The sequence below is a fragment of the Vombatus ursinus genome, unplaced genomic scaffold, assembly GCF_900497805.2.
Source record: "Vombatus ursinus unplaced genomic scaffold, bare-nosed wombat genome assembly UNPS02014832.1, whole genome shotgun sequence".
NCBI classification, from domain to species: Eukaryota; Metazoa; Chordata; class Mammalia; order Diprotodontia; family Vombatidae; genus Vombatus; species Vombatus ursinus.
In genome coordinates this window covers 16,512,505-16,538,371 of record NW_020954610.1, presented here as the reverse complement: position 1 = coordinate 16,538,371, position 25,867 = coordinate 16,512,505, and the positions used below count along the sequence as shown (strand labels likewise).

At 36.6% G+C, this 25,867-nt stretch overlaps 1 protein-coding gene across 1 annotated transcript in view; it reads left to right on the top strand.

Moving 5' to 3' along the window:
* SHOC1 (shortage in chiasmata 1) overlaps window positions 1–25,867 on the top strand; it is a 116,671-nt gene that overhangs the window by 87,796 nt on the left and 3,008 nt on the right. The window contains exons 19-22 of the mRNA XM_027839174.1: window positions 14,809–14,940; window positions 17,645–17,794; window positions 24,782–25,247; window positions 25,659–25,763. Of these exons, the coding sequence (XP_027694975.1) occupies window positions 14,809–14,940; window positions 17,645–17,794; window positions 24,782–25,247; window positions 25,659–25,763 (853 nt within the window). The remainder of the gene's footprint in view (window positions 1–14,808; window positions 14,941–17,644; window positions 17,795–24,781; window positions 25,248–25,658; window positions 25,764–25,867) is intronic.

Here is a 25,867-nt window from a genome sequence, read left to right as displayed (position 1 = left end):
CAGGTTTTTCTGAAGTCAGCCTGTTCATCATTTCTTATAGTACAATAGTATTCCATCACATTCATATACCACAACTTGCTCAGCCATTCCGCAATTGATGGGCATCCTCTCAATTTCCAATTCTTTGCCACCACAGAAAGAGCCGCTATGAATATTTTTGTACATGTAGTTCCTTTTCCCATTTGTGTGATCTCTTTGGGATATAGCCCTAGAAGTGCTGTTGCTGGGTCAAAGGGTATGATGAACATTTTTATAGCTCTTTGGGTATAGTTCCAAATTGCTCTCCAAAATGGTTGGATCACTTCACAACTCCACCAACAATGCATTAGTGTTCCAATTTTCCCACATCTTTTCCAACATTTATCATTTTCCTGTTTTGTCATGTTGACCATTCTGATAGGTGTGATGTGGTACCTCAGAGTTGTTTTGATTTGCATTTCTCTAATCAATAGTGATTTAGAGCATTTTTTCATATGACTATAGATGGCTTTAATTTCTTCATCTGAGAATTGTCTGTTCATATCCTTTGACCACTTATCAATTGGGGAATGGCTTGTATTCTTATAAATTTGACTTAATTCTCTATATATTTTAGAAATGAGGCCCTTATCAGAGAGACTGGTTGTAAAAATTCTTTTCCAATGTTCTACTTTCCTTCTAATCTTAGTTGCATTGGCTTTGCTTGTGCAAAAACTTTTCAATTTAATGTAATCAAAATTATCTAATTTGCTTTTTGTAATGTTCTCTATCTCCTATTTGGTCATGAATTCTTCTGTTCTCCATAGATCTGACAGGTAAAATATTCCTTGCTCTCCCAGTTTGCTTATAATATCAGCTTTTATATCTAAATCATCAACTCATTTTGACTTTATTTTGGTGTATGGTGTGAGATTTTGGTCTATGCCTAGTTTCTGCCATACTCTTTTCCAGTTTTCCCAGCAGTTTTTTTCAAAGAGTGGGTTCTTATCCCAGAAGCTGGGGTCTTTAGGTTTATCAAATAATAGATTACTGTAGTCATTGACTACCGTGCCTTGCGTATTTAAGCTATTTCACTGATCCACCATTCTATTTCTTAGCCAGTACCAAGCAGTTTTGATGATTGCTGCTTTATAATGCAATTTAAGATCTGGAATGGCTAGCCCAGCTTCCCCTGCATTTCTTTTCATTAGTTCTCTTGATATTCTGGACATTTTGTTCTTCCAAATGAATCTTGTTATTATTTTTTCCAACTCTATAAAATAATTTTTTGGTAGTTTGATTGGTATGGCACTGAATAAGTAAATTAGCTTAGGTAGAATTGTCATTTTTATTATATTAGCTTGGCCTACCCATGAGCAACTGATGTTTTTCCAATTATTTAGATCTGACTTTATTTGTGTGAAAAGTGTTTTGTAATTGTGTTCATAGAGTTCCTGGGAGGTAGACTCCTAAATATTTTATAATGTCTACAGTAAGTTTAAATGGAATTTCTCTTTCTATCTCTTGCTGTTGGGCTTTGTTGGTAATATATAGACATGCCAATGATTTATGTGCAAAGAGGCAAATTTTATGTCATAGCTATGTCATAGCTTATGTCATCACTAGGACTTGAGTTTGGAATTCAGCCCTAGAATATGAATTCATATTCATGTGAGGAAATCCAGAAAATTAAGGGAAAAAAACATGGAGGTGTGACTTTTAAAAAGTACAAGAGACATAGTTTCTGGGTAACTAATCATTTTATTAATAATGCTAACATTTTATTAATATTTTATTAATGAAATGGTCATTTGGCCATCCCTCTTAGACAAAAGACAAATCACGGTAGTGGGCTCACAGTTTATGTGCCCTTGGAAGAGTGGGTGTTCCTGAGGGTGGCAATCAACTCTGGTTAAAAATTAATGAGAGAATGAATAGTGTAATAAGAAGCAGACCTTTTCTAATGAGGGACTAGGGGACAGGCATGTACTTCCAAATCACCCCCAGTCACAGGAAATCTAGACAAAGGATCTATATACCCCACCCGAGCCTGAGTAGAACACAATGGGCCAGAAGTTTCACCTTAGATTAAATTTCTTGTAAGGTTGGATGGAATAGCAATACCTAGATTGAGGAAAATGTTAATGCTATCTGCTATCATCAGTCCTGTCTTTCAGAGGCTGGGCCTTGATATGAAGACTTTAGAAAAAGGGGAAAAACTCTACATCTACCCAAATCATTGGTTATTAATAATTGTTTCTCTCAGTGAAGAACAATTGACCAAAGACCAGTGAAGGTAGAAATAGAAGCAATATTATAGGGGTATACTACAGACCACCTGAAAAGAAGGATAAATTAGAGAAGGAATATGGAAATGTCATAAGTCTAACAATGATAGTATAATGATAGTATATTTCAGTTATCAGGACATGTGTTGGCATTCTGTCTGTCAATGGCAGAACAGCTAGTCAATTTGTAACTTCATTTCAAAAGGTAGAAGCAATGACCAATGGAATTGCTAATCTAGATCTGATTCTGGCCAATAAGGAAGAAATGGTTTCTGAAGCAGGAACAATAGGAACACTGGGGGCAAGTGACTGTTCCATTATTAAGTTCACGATAGAGGAAATGAAAGTCATGCACCTTTTAATGTGCATGCTATATTTTGGGAAAGCAGATATCAAAAAGTTCAGAAAAAGAACAGCTACTGTGTAGCGGCCTATTATTGAAAGGGAGAGGCATCACTAAAAGAATGGGAAGTTGTTAAGAATGAAATTACAATAAAGCAAGCAAAATTTATTTTGAAGAGGAAAAAGAGGAACTTACTGAAGAGACTGATTTGGACACTCACTGCCATACGGATTTTAAAAGGATGTAGAGAAAATGTAAACAAGAGCAAGTAACAAAATTAGAACTCAAAAGAATAGCATAGGCTTATAAGAATTGTGTCAAGTCTAATACAGTCAGAGTAATCTGAAGCTGCTGAGCTGATAAGTACAACAAAAAGAATTGGAGTAGAACAGGGTGATCTGAAAAAGAATAAGAACACTCACTATTCTGGATGAAGAAGATGATGATGCTAGATAATAGTGAGAAGGCTGAACTGCTTGACTCTTATTTTGCTTCTGTTTTATCTTCTAAGGAGAATGATCTTTGGATTGAAAAGAATAAAAATGAATATAGTTAGCAGGAATTGTAAACCCAAGATGAGTGAAGAAATAACAAAACTGCATTTAACTGTCCTAAATGAATTCAACCCACCAGGCCTGAATAAAAATTAAAATGCTGAAAGAACTAGTAGATATGACTATATAACAAGCCACTCTCAGTGATCTTTAAAAGATCTTGGAGAATGGAAAAAGTGCTGCAGTTTTAGAGATTTCATTCATACTTTTATTCCTTGCCATTTACCTACATAAGATTCTCAAAGGAGTATGGGAAGTGAAACTTTCTGAATTGAAACTAAGGTAACATGGAGTGGCTTTAAGGAGGGAAGAGACTTTTGAGCCAGGAAGAATTTGTCAAGTAGATAGGCAAGACTTCTCCCTTTTCTTACCCTGAGGTGACATAACACCTGAAGAGCTGAGGCTCTGAAAGAGTCAAAGAGAAAAAACTTCCTTCTAATTCTAAACCAAGAGCCAGGTGAAAGAGCTCTGTAGCACTCCAGATGAAGAAAGTACAGTACCATCCAGCTAAGTCAGTAGCTGAAAGCAGAAAAATACTTCAGCCTCTCATGAAAAATTGAGCCCAGAAGACCAATGGATTGACATTGTGCAGCAGAAATGCTTTGCCTTGAGAAGAGTAATTCCAAGTATGGGCAAAGTCATGGATGCAGGAGGTAGAACATCATGCGTGAAAAGAGAAGCAGTGAAAATTAAAAGCACATATGGCTCCATCAATAACAAGTCATGCTATACTACTTTCATCTCCTTTTCTAACAAGATAACTAGACCAGTAAAGTTACTACCATGGATACTTAGATTTTAACAGAACACTTGACCAAGTCTTCAATTGTATATTTGTAGAAAAGGTAGAGAGACAGAGGCTAGATGATAGTACTGGTATATAGATACAGGAACTAGCTGACCGAATCAAAGATTGGTCATCAATGTATAGATGACAACTTGAATGAAAGTCTCTAGTGAAATGCTCCAGTTATTGGTCCTTTGCCCTTCACTATTCAGATTTTTCTTCTAAGTAACTTAGATGAAGGCACAGAAAGCATCCTTTTCAAATTTGCAGATGATAGAATCCAGATTCAGAAAGTTTTCAGCGTACTAGAATGATAGTTAATCAAATAAGACAATTCAGTTCAGTAGGAATAAATGTAAATTTCCCCCAATAAAGGATGTAAGTTCTTTGAGCACAGGGACTATTTTGTTTTTACATCTCCAATACTAACACAGTGCTACATACATAATATGTACTTAATAAATGTCTATCCAGTGAATGAATAAAGCTCTATGCTTGGGTTTAAAAAAAATCAACTTTGCAATTATAGGATCAAGGAGACATGGATAAATAATAATATCTGTGAAAAAATAAATAGAGGTTTTAAAAGACTGCACATTCCATGTGAGTCAATAATATGATGTGGAGGGGCAGCTAGGTGACACAATGGATAGATTTCAGAAACACCTGGAAAGACTTACATGAATGGGGGCAGCTAGGTGGTACAGTGGATAGAGCACCAGCCCTGGAGTCAGCAGGACCTGACTCAAATCTGGCCTCAGACACATAACACTATCTGTGTGACTCTGTGCAAGTCACTTAACCCCAATTGCCTCACAAAACAAGTAAATAAATGAATGAATAGAATGAATAAAAAGAAAATAATATGATGTGGAAGTAGAATGGACTGCCTCAGAAAGTACTGGGTTCCCCTTCATTGGTCAACGTCAAGTATATGTTAGATTACCACTTGATGGGGATGTTGTAGAAGGAATTCTTGGTCAGGTACAGGTTGGGCTTGGTCTCTGGGGCCCCATTTTAGCTCTTTTGTATTGTGATTCTTTGATATGTAGGTCTTTATGTTGAACTATTTCTGTGGGTTCAGATAAATTAAGATTGCAACTAAGGAATACTTGTAAATGTCCCATCTGACTCTGGCATTCAGTAGAATGCTTTAGTAGAGGTGCTTTAGTAGGTCAGTGAGGAGCATGGTAAGCATGGAAAACCTAGGGCTGAAGAGGAAGTATAATACCACAAACCTGAGGAACAACTACAGGTCATCTGCTGTTGGAAAAAAGAGAAAAGGCCTCAAAATCATTCCATATAAAATGATTTTAAAATATTTGCTGAAGAAAGCATTTATTGTTGTGCTAAACTTCTTTATGAATTAATTATATTTTTATTTTGATTACTTCTGCATTGGATATAATATTTTGGTGCTTCATTGTATCAATTTGGGTAATTCATCTGAAATAGAGATTTTCAGTCATCTATGCCTTCTCAAACTCTGACACTCTTGTCCATGTCCTATTAAAAATCCTTCACAGCAGGTCCACCTGTGAGGAACCTTCCTCTAGCTCTCTTGTAATTGTCTGGCAATTGAGAAAATCAAATTGATTCTGAGTCCATAATTGATTGTAAATATGTTGTAAATTTGTTGTAAATATGTTGTAAATTTGTTGTAAATATGTTGTAAAATTGCCTAAGCCATGTTTCTTTGTCTCTGAGCTAAGTTCAGAAATTCAACTTTCCTCCCTGAGCTAAGTTGTTCCATAAATCACCTTGGTTCAACATATCTTACTGCCCATGTACAATTCAGGGAGATCTGTTATCTCACTAACAAGCCTTGAAAGATACAGATAAGTACCAGTAAGTCTATTATCTCTACAATGCTTTCTGTCCTTTAAGAAAGTCTGAACTGCTATCATTGTGATTCTAACAGGTAGGCAACACCAAAGAGCTTTCCATAGCAACAAGGTGGAAGGAAGGGTTGTTGATAGCCCTGCATTCTAGACTTCCATCCAATCATATTGTTTTCCATAGTCTATGATATTTCAGACTTTGTAACCAATCACATTGTTTTATGCTTCCTATTCTTTGTTCTCTTATACTTCCCAAAACTATATTAAGGCTGGTGAGGTCTACCTCAAAGTCTTTGGTCTTTGAGAAAGGACATTGATCCAATTTATTGGTTACTGCTAGTCTAACTAAATAAATTGATCATGTTCAGATAATTGTCTCTCAGTTTATATCAATTTTCAAATGTAATACTACCAATAGAACACAAGGACTATGTAGCAATTAATTATTCCTCACTCTCATTACATGATCAGCTGGCCTACTTTTCTAGTCATACACAGATATCATAATAAGAATAATTATTATTAACCTATAGTTTCCATTTTAAACAAATGTAGACTAGTTTTCCAATTTGAATATTAGTTCAGTTCTATACGCTTCCATGTGTGATGAACTGGTAGTGTTTTATTACTAGAGGGAAGACCCCAAAACTGATTTAGTCCTAGACTATATTGAATAACAGGGCTGACTTGCCTTAGAATACAACAGTACAGAGTGATGGTACTGTTTTTTTTTTTGCCTGAGGAAATAATGTTTGTTCCCTCTCAGGAAAAATTCTACTGCTAGTCTCTGAGAAAATATTTTTAAAAGATAATCGACAACATCTAGATTTTTTTCTGCATGGATACTTGAGGTTCCGTTTTTATATTGGTCCAAATATAGATGGCTTGTATAAAAATCCAAATGTGGCCTATAATTGATGTTACTTTCACTGTATACTTAGACTTTTTTTTTTTCCTTTAAAAGAGATCTCACTTTAGGATTTTAGGTAAGATCAGCCTATGTTTGGACCACTATAGTACTTTACCAACTTCTCTCATTTAGGAGTTGACTTTTGCAAAGTGACTGAAAGTCTCATTCCAAATAAGGAATGATATTTGTTCTGTTCCCTGATTTCTGTATGGCTGAACATCAGTAACAAAGTCAACCAGCAATTTAATGGAAATTCATATGACAGCCTGTCTCTTTGATAGTTGTAGCATGGTAGTGCTTCCCATTAGCCCTTTTCCTTGCCACTTTCTGTGTCCATGAAGGTGTTAGCTAGAAATACAAGACTCAAGGTACGTCATTGTCACTAAAGGAGAAATAAAATTCGAAGTCTTAATTTTATTTTAGACTGCCATAGTATGGCAAATAGAAGATTGTTCTATTTCAGAGGGATGTTAATCCCTGTTTTTGGGACCAACTTAATCAAGACCACAAACTTCCTGATTTACCTGGATTTAGAGAATCAAGTAGACAGTGCCTATTTGTTGTTACTAAACAGTTTCCTTGTGTAGCTCAGTGCTAAAACATTCCTTATTGCACAGCAGTATGGAACAGATATGAAGACTCAAGTTTACAGTTGTGATTAAAAATTACCCTGCTTCTGGCATATAATCCCAGTCCTTATTCCTATTTATTAAGCATCATACTACCCAGAAACACACTTGGAAATGTGAAGCTGAATGAAAACAGTGCTTTTCATTTAGATCTTTACCAAATGTATCATATGTAATAGTATCACCTTTTTCTAGCTTTTGGTCAAATAAATTTTTACATAAACTAAAAAAAATCTACTGCTAACAGTAGATTTGTAAGATATTAGATTTGGTGGGGGCAGGAGAGACCCTTGGTCACTTAGTCTGAATCTTATCCAAAATATGAATCATAACTACAACATCCTTTACAAATCATCTAAGAACTTAAGCATGATGGCCTACAGTAATATAGAATTCAATACCCCTTTTGGCATCCTATTCCATTTTTGGATGATTCGGATTGTTAAGTTTTTCTTTATGTTAATAGGAGCCTGGCACATGCAGGACCTGTGCCTCTCCACATGGAGAGGCCAGGAAGCATGCATCCAGGAGAATTATGATGGTGTGTAAAGAGGGTTCTTGGAGAGACCAAAGAGCAAAAGTGGACATTCTGTAACTGGTTCTGGTTGGCTAGCCACATGTTAAAAAGGAGGCTCTTGGATTGGCAATAGAGATTTTCTCAAAAAAATCTGTTAGCTTCAGCTTTTGACCTTTTTTGCCTTAGTCCTTGGCAGAGCCCAGTGACTCCTTCACTCTCAGTGACTGGTGATGGAAATGGAAGCTATGACTTTGTCAGTTAGAAAGGTCCATAGGGAGCCTCAGCATCCCAGCATTACAGAGCTTGGGTTAACATCCACACCAAGAGAATCAAGGAGTTACCTTCAGATGCTAGCCCAGCAAGAGCTGAGAGAACTCATCCAACAGCACTACTGCCTTTAGATATGAACTTGGTGGGACTGATGATGTGTGACCACTGAGCTAAGTACTGAGCCAACTGCCCCAGAGACGAAGGTGGTACAAGGTAGAGTATTCCCCCTGAGGTGTTGACAGGACATGTTTGTGCTTTGTTCTTGTTACGGTCATCAAGATTAGTGGCTAAATGAAACTAGGGCATTAGTCACTTTTCCTTAGCAAAGGGGGGATATACAGTAGGGCCTAGAGCTCATAGAGATAGAGAAGTAAAGACACACCTCCCCAATCCCTCAAGAGTTTTACCCTCTAGAACTCCGAAGAGCAGATAGAAATGGCCTGGCTCTGAGAGAGAAGGCCGGGGAGCTCATGTTACATGAATTAGAAATCTGTCTCCCTGTAACTTCTACTGATCATAGTTCTGCCCTCTTTTAAGTGCCAATCAGAACAGGTCTAATCCTTCTCCACGAATGTTTGAAGATAACTAGCCCTTTTCTGTTAATTTCTCTCTTCACTAGGCTAAACATCATTCATCTGATCCCCAAAGGGGATTCCAAGTTCCTTATTGACCTTCTCTAGATACATGTGTATTTGTTAATATTATTACACAGCCTGCTAGAACCTCCAACTTCTACATCCCTATGTGTGGTAAGAGTCAGAACTCCTGGAATTTTTTTAGACTTTTGGCATAGTGTGTCTGCAAAGCTGAACCCTATTAGATATTATACATTTTGCTGTAGAGAAAGAAATACTCTCCTAGTCACCTTGACTTACAACCTCAATGTCATTCTCAGCTCTTCACTCACATGTATCTAATTTGTTGTCACATCTTTTCATTTCTACATTCACAGTATCTTTCATATAAATTTCCCTCTCCCCACTCACCACCACCACCCTTGTGACCTCTCACCTGCTCTATTGCAACTGCCTTTTAATTGGTCTCCCTGCCTCAAGTCTCTCTGCACTGTAATCCATCCTCCACTCTACTGTCAAAGGTATCTTCCCAAAGCATAGGTCTAGGCCATGGGAAGCTACTACCCAAGAAGCACCAGTGTCTCCCATATACCTCGAGGATCATATATATATATTTTCTTTTATTTTTTAATTATTTTTAGTTTTCAACATTCACTTCCACAAGATTTTGAGTTCCAAATTTTCTCCCCATCTCATCCCTCCCCCCACCCTAAGATGGCATGCATTCTGAATACCTCTTCCCCTAATCTGCCCTCCCTTCCGTCTCACCCCCCCCTTCTCTTATCCCCTTCCCCTTCTATTTTCCTGTACGGCAGGATAGATTTCTATACCCCATTTTCTGTATTTCTTATTTCCCAGTTGCATGTGAAAACAATTTTTTTTAACATGTGTTTTTATTTTTATTTATTTTTTAATGAGGCAATCAGGATTAAGTGACTTGCTCAGGGTCACACAGCTAGTAAATGTCAAGTGTCTGAGGCGGGATTTGAACTCAGGTCCTCCTGACTCCAAGGCTGGAGCTCTGTCCACTGTGCCACCTAGCTGCCCCTAACATGTGTTTTTAAAACTTTGGGTTCCAAATTTTCTCCCTCCCTCCCTCCCCACCCACCCTTATTGAAAAGGCAAGTAACTCGATACAGGTTATACATGTGTAGTCATGCAAAACACTTCCATAGTAGTCACATTGTGAAAAACTAAATATATTTCCCTTCATCCTATCCTGCCCTCTCCCATTTATTCTGTTCTCTCTTTTGACCCTGTCCCTCCTCAGAAGTGTTTGTTTCTGATTACCCCCTTCCCCAATCTGCCCTCCCCTCTATCATCCCCCTGCTCTCTTGTCCCCTCCCTCCCATTTTCCTGTAGGGTAAGATAGATTTCCATACCCAATTGAGTGTGTATGTTATTCCTTCCTTAAGCCAAATCCTATGAGAATAAGACTCACCCTCTCACATTTCCCCTCCACTGTAAAAGCCTTTTCTTGTCTGTTTTATGTGAGATAATTTACCCCATTCTACCTCTCCCTTTCTCCTCCCAGTATAATCGTCTCTCACCCCTTAATTTTATTCTCCAGATATTACCGCTTCATCTTCAACTCACCCTGTGCCCTCTATCTATCTATCTATCTATCTATCTATCTATCTATCTATCTATCTATCTATATATATATATATACATACATATAATTTTTGCCTTCCAACTATTCTAATACCGACAAAGGTCTCATGAGTTACAAATATCATCTTTCCATGTAGGAATGGAAATAGTTCAACTTTAATAAGTCTCTTATGATTTCTCTTTCCTGTTCACGTCTTCATGTTTCACTTGAGTCAAATTTGAAAGTCAAATTTTCTATTCAGCTCTGACCTTTTCATCAAGAATACTTGAAAGTCCCCTATTTCACTGAATGACCATTTTTTCCCTTGAAGGATTATACTCAGTTTTGCTGGGTAGTGATTCTTGGTTGTAATCCTATCTCCTTTGCCCTCCGGAATATTATATTCCAAGCCCTGTGGTCCTTTAGAGAAGCTGCTAAATCTTGTGTTATCTTGATTGTGTTTCCACAATACTTGAATTGTTTCTTTCTGGCTGCTTGCAATATTTTCTCCTTGACCTGGGAACTTGGAATTTGGCTACAATATCTCTAGGAGTTTTCCTTTGGGGATCTCTTCTAGGAGGTGAACGATGGATTTTTTCCATTTCTATTTTGCCCTCTGGTTCTAAAAAATCAGGGCAGTTTTCCTTGATAATTTCTTGAAAGATGATGTCTAGGCTCTTTTTTTTTGTTCATGGCTTTCAGATAGTCCAGTGATTTTAAAATTATCTCTCCTGGATCTATTTTCCAGGTCAGTTGTTTTTCCAATGAGATATTTCACACTGTTTTCTATTTTTTCATTCTTTTGGATTTGTTTTACAGTGTCTTGAGTTCTCTTAAAGTCACTAGCTTCCAATTGCTCCATTCTAATTTTTAAGGAAGTATTTTTTCCAGTAAGCTTTTGGACTTTGTTTTCCATTTGACCAATTTTGCTTTTTAAGGCATTCTTCTCCTCATTGGCTTTTTGGACCTCTTTTGCCATTTGGGTTAGGCTATTTTTTAAGGTGTTATTTTCTACAGTATATTTTTGGGTCTCCTTTAGCAAGCTGTTGACTTGTTTTTCATGATTTTCTTGCATCACTCTCAGCTTTTCCTCTACTTCTCTTACTTGCTTCTCAAAATACTTTTTTGAGCTCTTCCATGGCCTGGGACCAATTCATATTTTTCTTAGAGGCTTTGGATGTAGGAGCTTTGACTTTGTTGTCTTCTTGTGGTAGTATGTTTTGACCTTCTTTGTCACCAAAGTAAGATTCTATGGTCTGACTCTTTTGCACTGCTTGCTCATGATCTCAGCCAATTACTTTAGTTATAAACTCTTTGTTAAGGTAGGGGTCTGCTTCCAGTGTGGAGAACATAGTGTCCCAAGCTTCAGGGGTTTTGCACAGCTGTTTTCAGAGATACTTCTAGAGACCTGTAAATTTTCAGTTCTTCCAAGGTGCTATGATCAAGGGTGAGGTGTTTATTCCTTTCCTGGCCTGTGCTCTGGTCTATGAGTGACCACAAGAACTATTTTCTGTCTTGGAATTGTGAAGAGGATTTCCTCTCCACCCCCATTACAAGCTCCACCACACCAGCGCTCCTCCTCGCCCCAGGACCACCACCCAGAACTGTGACCCAGATCCAAGCACGGGCAAAGCAAGAGAATCCTACACCAGCAGAGAGATCCTTGCAATCCCCCTGTGACCAGCCACTCGATTTCCCCTCAGTCTGTAGGTCAGAAACTCTGGAAGCAGTCGCAGCCCCAAGCCAAGCTCAGGGATTGGGGTTAGAATTGAGCTTCTCTCTCTCACTGCAGACACAGACTTTTCCCACTGACCTTCTAAGTTGTCTTTGGTGTTCGTGAGTTGAGAAGTCTGGAAACCACCACAGCTGCCCGAGATTCAGTCCTCTGAGGGCTGCTCCAGGTTTGCTGAGGACTGCCTTGCCTGAGTGCCCATGCTGAACTGTGCTCCTCTGCCTGTCCGGCGCAATATACCATTCCAATCAACTATTCAGGCTGTCTTGGGCTGGAAATTTGTTTCACTCTGTCTTTTTGTAAGTTCTGCTGCTTTAGAATTTGTTTAGAGCCATTTTTTAGAGGTATTTGAAGGGGTTTGGGGGAGAACCCAAGCAAGTCACTGCTTTCACTCCGCCATCTTGGCTCAGCCCCTCCTCAAGCTCGAGGATCATATATAAAGTCCTTCACATGCTGGTCCTTTCCTACATTTCTAATCTTAGATTTTATTCCCCTCATTGATCTGCTTGTTGTTTGTCACACATGATAGTCCATTTCCAGACTCTGTGCTTTTGTATACCTGTCTCCTATGGCTGGAGTCTCTCTCCTCACCTCTTGAGGTGAGCCAGGTGGCTTAGTGGATAGAGCACTGGGTCTAGAGTTAGGAAGACCTGAGTTCAAATCCAGCCTCAGATGCTTACAAACTATGTGACCCTGAGCAATTCACTTAACTTCTTTCTGTCTCAGTTTCCTCAACTGCAAAACAGGGATAAGTAATAGCACCTATTTCCCAGGGTTGTTGCGAGGATCAGATGAGATATTTGTAAAGCACAGTGGGTGCTATATTAATAGTGGGTGTTATTTTAATGTTTGTCCACTTCTCTTCCTTCTTCCTCCTCTTGGCTTCCCTGGCTTGCTTCAAGACTCATCTCAAATCCTACTTTCTGCAAGAGGCTTTTCCTGGTGATCCCCACTCCCACTGCTATTGTATATATCTTGTATGCACATAATGGTTTTATGTTATTTTCCTTGTTAGAATGTGAGCTCCTTGAGGGAAGGGACATTTTAAGATAAGAGTAAATAGTTGCTGTTGTTTTTCTTAATTTACATATTGAATTTCATTTTAATATGACCCTCATGGATTTTGTGTAGTAACCATATCTATAAACTTATGTGTTGGGCAGCTAGGTGGCTCAGTGGATAGAGTGCCAAACATGGAGTCAGGAAAACTCTTCTTTCTAATTTCAAATCTGGCCTTGGACACTTACTAGCCATGTGAGCCTGAGCAAATCACTTAACCTTGTTTGCCTTGGTTTCCTCATCTGTCAAATGAGTTGGAGAAGGAAATGGTAAAATATTCCAGTATCTTTGCCAAGAGTCTTTTTTTTCCTTTAAAAGAAATCTCATTCTAGGATTTTAGGTGAGATCAGCCTATATTTGGACCAGTATAGTACTCCCCAACTTCTCTCATTTAGGAGTTGACTTTAGCAAAGCTACTGAAAGTCTCATTCCAAATAAGGAACGATATTTGTTCTGTTCCCTGATTTCTGTATGGCTGAACATCAGTATCAAAATCAGCCAGCATTTTATTGGAAATTCATATGACAGCCTGTCTCTCTGATGGTTGTAGCATGGCAGTGCTTCCCATAGCCCTTTTCCATGCCACTTTCTGTGTCCATGAATGTGTTGGCTAGAAATATAAGACTAAAGGTACCTCACTGTCACTAAAGTAGAAATAAAATTCGAAATTGTCTTAATTTTATTTTAGACTGCCATAGTATGGCAAATGGAAGATTGGCATGTCAATTTTTCATAGGTCATCTAAAATTTTTCAATAATATAAATTTGAAAATACAACAATTTTATCAACTGTATACATTTAGTATATTTTCTAAGGAAATCATTCTTTAGAATAGTTTTACTTTGAAAGGATCTAATGAAAAGAGATGGAAAGAATAAAAGGCACATGATGTTTGTGTGGATATTAATTGAATTAATCATAGAAAAAGACTTCATGTTTCTTCTTTTTCCTTTACAGAAAATTTAAGTTCCTCAAATTCAGTGATTATTTAAGTTCCTAAGACAATAATTCCTAGTCTTACTATAATGCTTCTAGATATCTCCAACTGTTTTAAGTAGTATTTAGAAATTGCCAAAAAAATAAGGCTAACTTTACTTTAACTACATATGTTTATCATGCAACATCTTTCTGAGGAGAATGCCATGACATAAAACAAATGATAATGTGTACTATTGACTCCAGAATGATTATGATAATTATTTTAAAATAAATCCTTTTTTATTTAGCACATGGTATTAGATTCAGTTTGAAAGTGTCTATTTTCTCTTATTTAACTTTGTCTTTGGAAAGTTTGATATGTGCCTTTGTAAAATAAATATTCATTTTCTGCTATTTGTTCTTAAGGATTTTTGTTTCTTAATTAATAGAAAAAACCTGCAATTACTAATCATATTCAAATTAATACTTCTCCCTGTATATATACATTTAAATAAATAGCCCTATTACAGAGTGTAATAGTAGGTAACAGATTTTAAATGGAAAGTTATGAGGTTCAATAAAATAAAAGGGGAAAGCAAAACTTCTTACCTCAGAAATGAAATGACCTGTATATCCGGTGGGTCATGTTAATTAATTATGATGAATACATTTCACTGTGTTAGGAACTAACACAATCCTAATGAATTGAAGCTAAACAATTGAAGCTAAATAATCACCTCGTTTTCTTATTTTCTATTCAACTAAAAACTAATAAAATATGTGAAACTTTATTCATTATAACCTGATGTCTAACATGGGAAAACTCTTTTAGGTTGTTATTATGCCAGGAGTAGAAGAAACTGCACAGCTAATTCGTCAAATTGCTGACCACAAGTTGATATCCTCTAAGAGAGATCCTCATGAATGGCTGGACAGGTCTTGGCTTTCAATTTCACCATCTGAGGTGTATTTCTTAGCTTTGTTAATTATTTTTATTGATTGCAAAGAATATAAATAATTTAGATACTGTAGTATTAGTTTCAGTTTCATTTAAGTGGTGCCAATCAGTTGGTATTAGTAGCCAATGAATAATTAGCACAATGTTCAGTAAATTTTGCACATAGCACAGTATTTTTAAAAACCTTATCTTTTCATCAAATTCCTAACTTAAAAGGAATAAGGTATATTAAAAATTAAATTGGATGAAAAAACAATAAAATCTATAGAACCTAGATGATTCAATAACTTAATTTAATAATTACCCTGAAAAAGTGACAGGTGGAGTTGTAGAGTATTTTAGTAAGATAAATTTACTTAATCAGTTAATTATTACTAAGCACACTAGGTCATTACACATGCTTACTTATAGACTTAAAACTTCCCAAGTTTTCATACCAACCCCAAAATTGCCTGATTTTTTATTTTTAAATTCATAAATATTATCACAAACTTTTTTATGTTGAAAAAAAATAATCTAGAAATTATTTAAAGATTCCTCTACTGTTTATCAAATGATATATTTGTAAACCCATGTATATTATATTATACATATTATACACATGATATATAATTATAATGTGATATAATTATATATCACATTATAATTATATTATATAGATATATTTGGAACCCTTAAAATCTTATATAAATAATTTTTATTTTTGTGGGTTCTGATCCTTACTTAGCATCTTTGCTTCTTATCCTATGGTCATAATCTATTTGAGGCCTGCAATGCTAAGTGGTATTATAATTAGACTAAACCTCCCTTGAGTTCTCAAAAGTTATGTCAGCTAAGTGAAGCTGTGGCTGGTCCTGCCAAGCTATGAAAACTTCAGGTGTGCATCTAGTGATGTACTGTATTTCTGTTGTCTGAGAACCAGTCCAGCTAAGCTCAGAGGGGTTTTTCACTAGCTTAGTCACAGAGTGATGAATTTTTTTGGCCATAGCAACTCTTGAAGACCTTCTCCTAACTCACACAAGAGTTCCACTCTGGCATTGATGACCTGCACTGCTGAAATCACAGGCTTTTGGTTTTGATATATGGCCACAGCTAATGTTTTTGCCATATCAAATTTTGAAATAGAAAAAGGGAACATTTTCCCTTACATGAAAGAAGCCCTGTAAGCCATTTCTAAAGTACATACATATATTTTCTAGCAGTTAAGCTAGCATCAGCCTTATTTACTGAATATAGAGATTAGTATAACCATACCTAAGCACAGCAGATCAGAGTCACAGACCCAGAATTTGTACTTTAGGGAGAAGGGCCTGAGGAGGGTAGGGCATGAAGATTAGTGTACTATAATAAGAAAGTGGGAAGAGAAAGAGGTGCTGACTATATATAATATATAATTAGCATGTAAAGGACCCTAGGGGACTGAAAATTAGGGATTGCTATTTAGCAATAATGCTTTTCTTCCTTATTCCATAGCCCTCTTTCTGTTTTGCTCTCAGGGCAAACTGCCCGAGAAACTTATGAACTAGGGGCAGCTAGGTGGTGCAGTGGATAGGGCACCGGCCCTGGAGTCAGGAGGACCTAAGTTCAAATCTGAACTCAGACACTTGACAGTAGCTGTGTGACCATAGGCAAGTCACTTAACCCCAGTTGCTTTACCAAAAGGAAAAAAAAACTTATGAACTAGTTAATATTATTAGTACTTTTATATTTATTACAAAACTAAAATCTTATCCACTAAACATTACAAGGCTTTCTGTGAATGATGTCTGCTCAATTAAAGGTTGAGTGGGGGCTCTTCTAATCATGGCATACTCTATGTGAGCTTTGCTGGGCTTGCTATTCCCATCCACTTGACCACAAAAGCCCAGAAAATCTGGAAATGTGTCATGGAAGTAGTAAAGATGGATGCTATGCCATCTAGACAATGGGGAATGACCTTAATGTCTAGAGGTCTGAGTCAGTCAAGATTGATACATGATCTTCCTAAGTTCTTCACAGAAGGCCAGTGGTGTTCTGGAGCCAGCTTATAACTGGTTCATGAATACCAATTGTTAAATTTTCAATTTTAAATCTCAGAAGTTGGCAAATGCTACAAATCAGGGCTTGATTTTTTGTTTTGTTGACTGTCTAGACTTAAGAAAGTGATGGAGAAAATGTTAATAATGCAGATTAAATTTTAAAGTGTTACTAGCTGTGTGACCCTGGGCAAGTCACTTAACCCCATTGCCTAGCAAAATAATAATAATAATAATAAATAAATACATAAATAAAATTTAAAAGTGTATTGTATGTAAATTTTTTTTCAGGAAGCTGGGTGTTAAACTTTTACCAGCACACCCCTGCATAAGGCCTTCATGAAATTGAACATCTGGAAACCATGATAATATACTCATCATTTAGAACACTGATGTGGCAAGCAAATAATTTTTTTTAGAAGGGAGACTATGAAGGCTTCAAAATAAAGGAGCCAACTAGAGAAATACCTTTTAGTTGTGCTGCAACCAACTCTTTGGATAAACTAGAACAAATACTCTTAGATTCTTTGTTCCAAGAAGCTATACTGCCTTTCTCCAGTCCTACCTCCTATAGCCCCATATTCTGTGGTATGAATACCTGAAATACTCATGAACATCAGGTTGCCAAACAAATTAAATGACATAAAATGAATTATTATGAAAAGCCTGACCATTCTTTAAATCTTATTATCCAGGATGAAATGTGTTTACTTGATTTTCCGTGTATCAATCCCTTGGTGGCTCAGCTTATGTTAAATAAAGGACCTTCACTGCCTTGGCTGCTGTCTGCAACTCTTGATCAACTTCAAGGACTTCTGCCTGAAGTTCCCTCCAAAGTGTTAAAGGTCAGTTATCTAGAATTCATATTTCAAAATAGAAGCAACTGAATTCTATCTTCTTGTTTCACAGTTAATGAAATACTAATTTATTTGAACATATTACCTTGTGAAACTTTAATTAATTATTAGTCATTTGACATTCATTAAATCAATAATAATTTATTAAGTGCCCTTAGTGTGCAAAGCACCAGGTACTAGGGGAGATAGATACTATTCCTGTCCTCATGAAGATAACAGTTTAGTAAGGAGGATACTACAGCTACAGAAATATATAATACTGCACAATCAACATACAATAATTATGTTGCACAAATGGAGGAGAATAGTGCGAGATAAAACTGAAAAGGTAGGGAGAAGCCAGCTTGTTGAGTTTCCAATTAAGGATAAGGAGTTTAGGGTTTCTTCATCAAGAGACAGAGAACTATTATGAAGAGTTATGAACAGAGGAATATCATAATGAGATCTTATCACACTATTGATTGTACTGTGCTTTGTGTGTATAATCATTTATATAGTGCCTACTCTATGCCAGCAAACATCATCTCATTTGATCCTCACAAATATCCTCTGAAAAGTAGGTACTGTTATTATCCCCATTTCACACTTGAGGAAACAGGCAAATAGACGTTAAATGTCTTGCTCAGAGTCACACAGGTAGGAAGTGTCTGAGGCAGGATTTGGCTGACTCTAGGCCCAGCCCTTTATCCACTGCACCACCAGCTGCTGATGTGCTGTGATCAATCCAGAATCAGTGTAAAGGATGAACTGGCAGCATTGTTATATCACTCCAATCAGTTAAATTTTAAATCCTACCCTAGTGACTCCCAGATCCAGCTCTCTAGCCCCAACCTCTCCCATCAGCTCCAGCCCTGTATTTCCAACTGCTTACTAGTTATAGCCACTTGAATGTGACCCTCCAACACTTGAAATTCAGCATCTTCCAAACAGAAACCATCATCATCTCTTCCTTTTAGGATGGTTAAATTTTAGGATAGGTTAAATTTTGCAACATTTTTTATGGTGACTTTTTCTATTTACATTGTTATAGTCATTGTATATATTATTGGTGTCAAACTCAAATACAAATAGATACCTGAGGGCCACGTATTGACTTAGAGAACCACAAATTACTATCGTCTACACTGTGTTGTATTTTTATTTATTTTGTCAAATATTTCCCAGTTACATTTTAATCTGGTTCAGAGTTTTGCCTACTGCTTATGGCCCTTGGGCAACATTTGATATCTCTAGTATATGTTATTTGATATCTCTAGTATATGTTTTTTGGCTCTGCTTGCTTCTGACTCAGCATTAGCTCATGTATATCTTTTCTTGTTTTTCTGTATTCATCACATTCATCATTTTTTAACAGCACAGTAATATTCCTTTGTAGTCATGTACCACAATTTCTTTAGTCATCTCCCAGTTAACTATCTCTTAAATGCAACCTGAGATTGAATTGGTTTTCTTAGTTACCACATCATGCTCCAATGAATTTAATTATAAACACTACTTTGGTGATTTCTAGATCTGGATCTCCAGCTCCGAACTCTCCCATCAAATTCAATCTTGTATTCTTAACTGCCTACTAAACACATGTACTTGAATGAGTCCCACCATTTAAAGTCCCACCTTTAAACTTACTATCTCCCCCCAATAATCATTATCATTCCCGCAAAAAAATTACCCCACCTCCTAACTTGGTATTTCACAAGGTCAAAGAGTTGAAGTTTGAAGAAGCCTTGGGGATTATCTAATCCAATCCTTTTTTTTTTTATAAATGAAGAAACTGAAACCCAGAGAAGTTAAGTGATTTGGCCAAGGTCACACAGACCCTAGAAAAGGATAAAGATCCGAAGTAGGGAGAACCATTAGAAAGCTGTGGGCAGTAAAGAGGTGGTTTTGAAGGTCTCTATTAGAGTGGTGTTAGTGGAAATAGAAAAGATATAAGAAATATCGTAGAGGTAGACTCCATAGGAGTTGTTGACTGACCAGATATGGGAAAGTAAACAAGTGGGAAGAGTCAGATACCAAAGTTTCAATCATGAATGACTAGGTAAACAGTGATGCTTTTCATAAAATATTGAGTTTGAGGGACATATAGGTACAGCTATTCATTAGACAATTGAAAATGTGTATCTGGAGCTCAGGGGAAGCATCAGTTAGAAATACATAGATTTGTAAATTATCCGTATAGAAGTGATAGTTGAAGCCATAACTGTAGACAAGATTGCCACTTGAAAGGGTCATAATAAAAGAGAAGTTGCACTGATGACAGAATGTTAGGGTACACCCAGCTTATGAAGTAGGAAGAGGAAAAGAAGCCAACAACATCAACAGCAATAACAACAACAGAAAGTTAGGGAGAAAACCAGGAGTTTAAGGTGTGAAACCAAGTGAGCAAAACACTATCACCGAGGAAGGTGGTAGTCAAGTGTCAAATGATGTAGAAAAATCAAAGGGAATAACAAATAAGAAGCTTTTGATTTGGGTACTTTGGAGCTTTTTGGTGACCTTTGAGAGAACAGTTTCTATAGATTAGAAGGGAGAAGAGCCAGATTTCAAATGGTTAAGGAGTGACTGGGTTGTTGGGAAGTAAATTCATCTGTTATAGAGTACTTTTTCACAGAATCAGAGAATTGGAGAGTTGGAAGGGACCTCAGCAGTCATCTAGTTCAATCCATCCATGAAACAAATCCCCACAATCACATACCTGACACATAGTCATCCAGGCTCTGCTTGAAGAACCTCAAAGAAAGGGAAAGTAGGAAAGAAAGTCATCTGCTATGAGTGTGGAACTTAAAGAGGAAGCAAGTATTGGAACAGCCATTGTAAGAAATGAGATGATAGGGAATCAAGAGGAGAATTAAATGTGTATTAGACAGTCTTTGAAGTTGTCTTTAGTTTGATAATTCAGAAGTATTGCAGGAAGAATCATAGTTGAAATACCCAGAGGTTCACAGGAGATAAAAAGCCAAGAAAGGAGCTAGTAGTAAAAAACCTAAAACCCCTGGCCTCAAATATCTCCGAATGCCTGAAGTTCAGAGCAATAAGCAAGATGAATTTGAGGTCCTAACACAAGGGGGCAAATTCACCTCATAGTTATCACTTGACACTTGGTGGAATAAAATTTGTAACTAGAATATGGTTCTGGATGGATATGCCTTGTTCAAGTGGAAATTGATAAGTAAAAGGTAGGGAAGTAGGGTAATTGTATAATAAGAAAAAGGCATATTCATGTGAGGATAACCAGGAATTGAAGAAGGAATCATGGTATGTAGATCATGAAAGCTTGGGTAATGATCAATGGAAGGAGACCAACTGGACAGAAAGAGGAAAGAGATTCAAAGTTCGAGAAACAGATCACAACTTTAGCAGAGACATGCTATAATAGTGATGAACTTCATTTATCCACACATCTGCTGGAGCTCTCACTCTGCCAAAAGTAGAACAGTTGATAACTTCTTGACTTGACTTCATGATAATTTCACCCTTCAAAAAATAGAGGAAACAACAAGGGGAAATTCTATTTTGTATGTGTTTCCCTAAGAGGCAAGAACTGATTGCTGAGATGGAAATGACAAAACCCTGAGGGGAAGTGACTGCTCCTTCCTAGAGTTTGTGATAATAGACAGACAAGCTAATGTTCCGGGACATTGAGCTTAGAGAATAGAACATTCAGGAGGATTATGATAGCTGTCCTTAAGTAGCTGAGGACACAGAAGAGGGATTAGACTTAATTCATTATCTACAAAATGGAGATTATAATAGCACCTACCTCTCAGGGTTGTTGCAAGGATCAAATGAAATAATATTTGTAAAGTGCTTAGCACAGTTCCTGGCACATAGTAGGTGCTTAATAAATGCTTATTCACTACCCCTTTCCCTCCTTATTCTTCTTGGCTCCAGATGGCAGAATTAGAAACTGTGAGAAGTTTCAAAGTGGCAAACTTAAGCCTGATGTCAGGAAAAACTTCCAAAAATTGGAGCTATCCAAAAGTGAAATTGGATACCTCAAGAGGTAGTTGGCTCCTACTCATTGGAAGTCTTCAGCCAAAGGTTGTATGACCACTTGTTGGATATTACATAGATGTGATTCTTGCTAAAGTATGAGTTAAGCAAGATTCCTTCCAACTCTGAGGTTCTATGATTCTGAGTGGATAAGTTTACCATAGCAGAGAATAGAGAGAGAGAAAGGAAAAGGGCCCAACACAGAGCTTTGATATAGGGGGCAAAGAGAAGAGAAACCAACAAAAGAGACCAGAAAGGAATGGATAAAAAGTTGAGAACCAGAATGAATTCTGTCAAGGGAGGAGAAAGCATCAAGATAGAGGAGATGGTCAACAATGTCAGCTGTTGAAGAGATGTAAATAAGGATGAAATTGGAAGAGTCACTTAGGAGGTAACTGATAACATTTGAGAGAGCAGTTACTACTCTTTATTATTCAGAGGTAGGCCACATTATAGGGGGCTGAAAATAAAGATGAGGAGGGTAGACTTTCCATCAATTTGACAGTAAAGATTAGGAGAAAAAAGTAGCCTGGTAACTTAAAACAACAATAGGGTCAAGGCAAGGTGTTTTTTTAGAAGAGAGCTGAGCATATTTGTAGAGAGAAGAAAAGATGCCAGAAGAGGAGACATTGAAAAGGAAAGAGAGAAACAAGTTCATGGAGTAAACAGGAACAAGGGTCCTTTCTCCCTAAAATATGACACTAAGATACGGACACAATAATACAAATGTAGTCTGACCAGATCAGACTAGAGCAGGATTCTCATCTCTTTTGTCCTGTATACTATACCTCTCTTCTTTTGTTTTAATTTTTAAATAGGTTTTTTTTATTGATATCTTGTTTATTTCATCACCATACTTTCCCCCATTCCACTCTCCCTTCCCTCCCAGGCATCTCATATAATTCAAATTATAATAATATAAATATAATTCAAAATCAAAAAAGAAAGAAAAAATAGCATAACTAATCAATACATCGAAAAAGTCTGAAAATATATGCAATGTAAAATACACGTGGACCTCCCATCTTTGTAGAGAAGTAAGGGTATCATCTCATATATCTTGTTTTGAGCCATGCTTGTACTTCATAATTTTGTGGCATTCACTTTAGATTTTTTTGTTTTTTCCATTTATGTTATTGTAATCATTACTTATTTTGTTTTCCTGGGTATGCTTTACTTCACTTTGTAGTTAATTAATTTAAATCTTTCCATGCTTCTCTGAATTCATCACATTTATCATTTCTAAACAGCACAGTAATATTCCACATCCATGTACCACAATTTGTTTAGCAATGGTGCTGTGTCTCTTAATCCAGATAAAACATCAGCTTTCTTGGTTACCATATCAAACTCCCATTAGCTAAATTATGAACTCTTCATTGGTGACTCCTAGATCTGTATAAGCAGCCCCAAATTCCCTCATCAGCTCCAATTCTCCATTTCTAATTGCCTACTAGACTGTTCAGTAATTCAAACTCAGTATTTCTCCCCCCCAAAATAAATCATTATCATTCCTCTTAATGTTTGCTCCCATAAAAAAAAACCTTTCTATTTCATAAGATCAGAGAGCCTTGGAATCATCTAATACAATCCCTTTATTTTATGAATGAAGAAACTGAGACCCAGAGAAGTTATTAAGTGGTAGAGTCAGTATTTTAACTCAGGCTCCCTTACTCTAAATCTAGTGCTCTTTCCATTGCATATGCTATCATCTCCTTTATGTTGAAGTCCTGACTATATGCCCAATCACCCAGGCTTGAAAATTAAGACTTATCTTTGGCCCTTCTTTCTCCTTCATATGCCAAATATGGATGGATGGATGGATAGCTTTCAAATCCCTCACTTCTCCTTTCAACTCATACTGCCACAACCTTATTTCAACAGTTAATTCCTCCTACTTATACTATTGTTATAACTTCTTTTTTTTTACTTTTTAGCTTTATTATGGTTTATAAACACAAATGCAAGAATTAGGCTTTTTGAACAGATATTAGAAGTTATAAACTCAAATCAGTTTTGCATTTGTTGAACTCATTTCAAATAAAACTTTGCTTTGAGATGTGTTATATGACTTGGGGTAGCTCACAGTTAAAATAAACACAATCTTGACTATCTATCTAGATTCTTTCCCTAAAATTGTGGTCCTTGTACGGTAAGCGTCATGCTTTTTTTTTTCTTGTGTTTGTCAATAAAACCATTGTTATCATCATCATCACTTTCCAAATGGACCAATAGAAAAGCCACCTAATCGGTCTCCCAGGCTTAAATCTCTGTCCTCTAATCTATCCTCCACAGAGTTTCAAAGTAATATTCCTAAAACACATATCTAGCTATATTGTAATAACTTCCTAAATGGTGTTTCTGTCTTCTGGCCCCTTCTCTCTTTAATATATATAATTTTCCTAATGCATAAGTGTAATCACAATTCTCCCCTGCACAAAAATCTTCAATCTCCCATTACCTACAAAATAATATGCAAATTCTTAATCCTGGCTAATTTAAGATTATTCATAATCTGTCTCCAAACTACCTCTCTAACATTATTTCACACAATTCCTCTTCTCACACTATGCTCTAGCCACACTGAACTACTTGCTTTTCTGAGATGTCCTCCCTTACCCACCTTCATGAATTTACACAAGGTATATCCTTGAAATCATGCTACAAATTTGCACACATGTACTGTTGAAATCATTCTTTTTCTTCATGGCCTAACTCAGGGGCCAACTCCTCCAAAAAGCCTTCCCTGATCCTCAGCTATAAGTGATCCTTCCTCACATCTCTCATGCTACCGTGTTTGACCATTCTTAGGCCCTAATCAAATAAAAACTTGTATATTTATGAGTGTACATGTCTCAGTGTTCTTACTGGCCAGTGGCTAGCAAAGTGCCTCAAACATAGTAAGTAGAAACTTAATAAATGGTAAGTTGAACTAATTATTGACTGTATTTTGCTGTATTAAATTCTCTGAATTTTTTTTAGCACTTTTCTGAGATTACTTCTTTGTTCAAGATTGGTTCTTCCCTGACAAAGTCACCTTTAATTTCATCATATCAAGAAAATGAATACCAACCTGGTACCATCTCTTCTCAGAGTTCAATCTCAAGTTCTTCAGCATTAATCATTCGAGGACAGGATAAATATTATTGTTATCCAAAATTATATGAAAAAGTGCCTGAAGATGCAAGTCTGTCTTCAAATTATACCACTTCCCTTACAGGACCAAATGAAATACAATGTATTTTACCATCTTCAAAATCTTATGAACAAATGAACTGCTGGGAAGATTCCAATTTGAACCCATACCAACCACAGGATACTGCTTTTCTAAATAACAAAGGATCCAGAAGAACAGCTGGCACTTCCTTCCTAAGGCAGAATGATTCAGAGTCAGATGTCTTTTCTTTGAGACTAGCTGAAATGAGTTATGAAGCAAGAATGACTGAGAGTCTTGCTAACTCTGATTGTATAAACTGTAAGGGACAAGACATACACACAACAAAAGGAGAAATAAGAAAAGAATTAGATTCCCCCATCTTTTTACTAGAGAAGTCTGGGTATCCTGTTACCTGGAATTTTAACAATAATATACCAGAATCACAAATCCATCCTCTCAAGTTGCAATATGATAGAGAACAGAGCTCATATGATACATGGCTCCCTAAAAAAGACAATTTAAATACAGCCTCTGACCCCTTTGTGTTTCAACAAAATTGTCTGTCTGATGAATTAAAAGACTTCATGTGTGATAGGCTAGATGCTCAGACAGATAAGACTTCCTTGAAAGGATTACTAGGTTTCTCCAATGTGAATTCATTTGCACATAAATCCTGTGCCTATAATTTAAATGCAACTTCAGAAAAATTCAACAATCTGTATGTCCAGCAAAAATCTGGAAGATATTCAGGACAGAAAAGACACATTGCAACTTCATCAGATTTAGCAGGGAATGAATCATTAACAGGTAACAACTATTATTATTTGTTGAGAATAATTTCAAACTAAATTTAATTATCATTGATTTTATGAGTTAAAAAAGACAACTAGGTTTTCTTATGAATTTTTTTC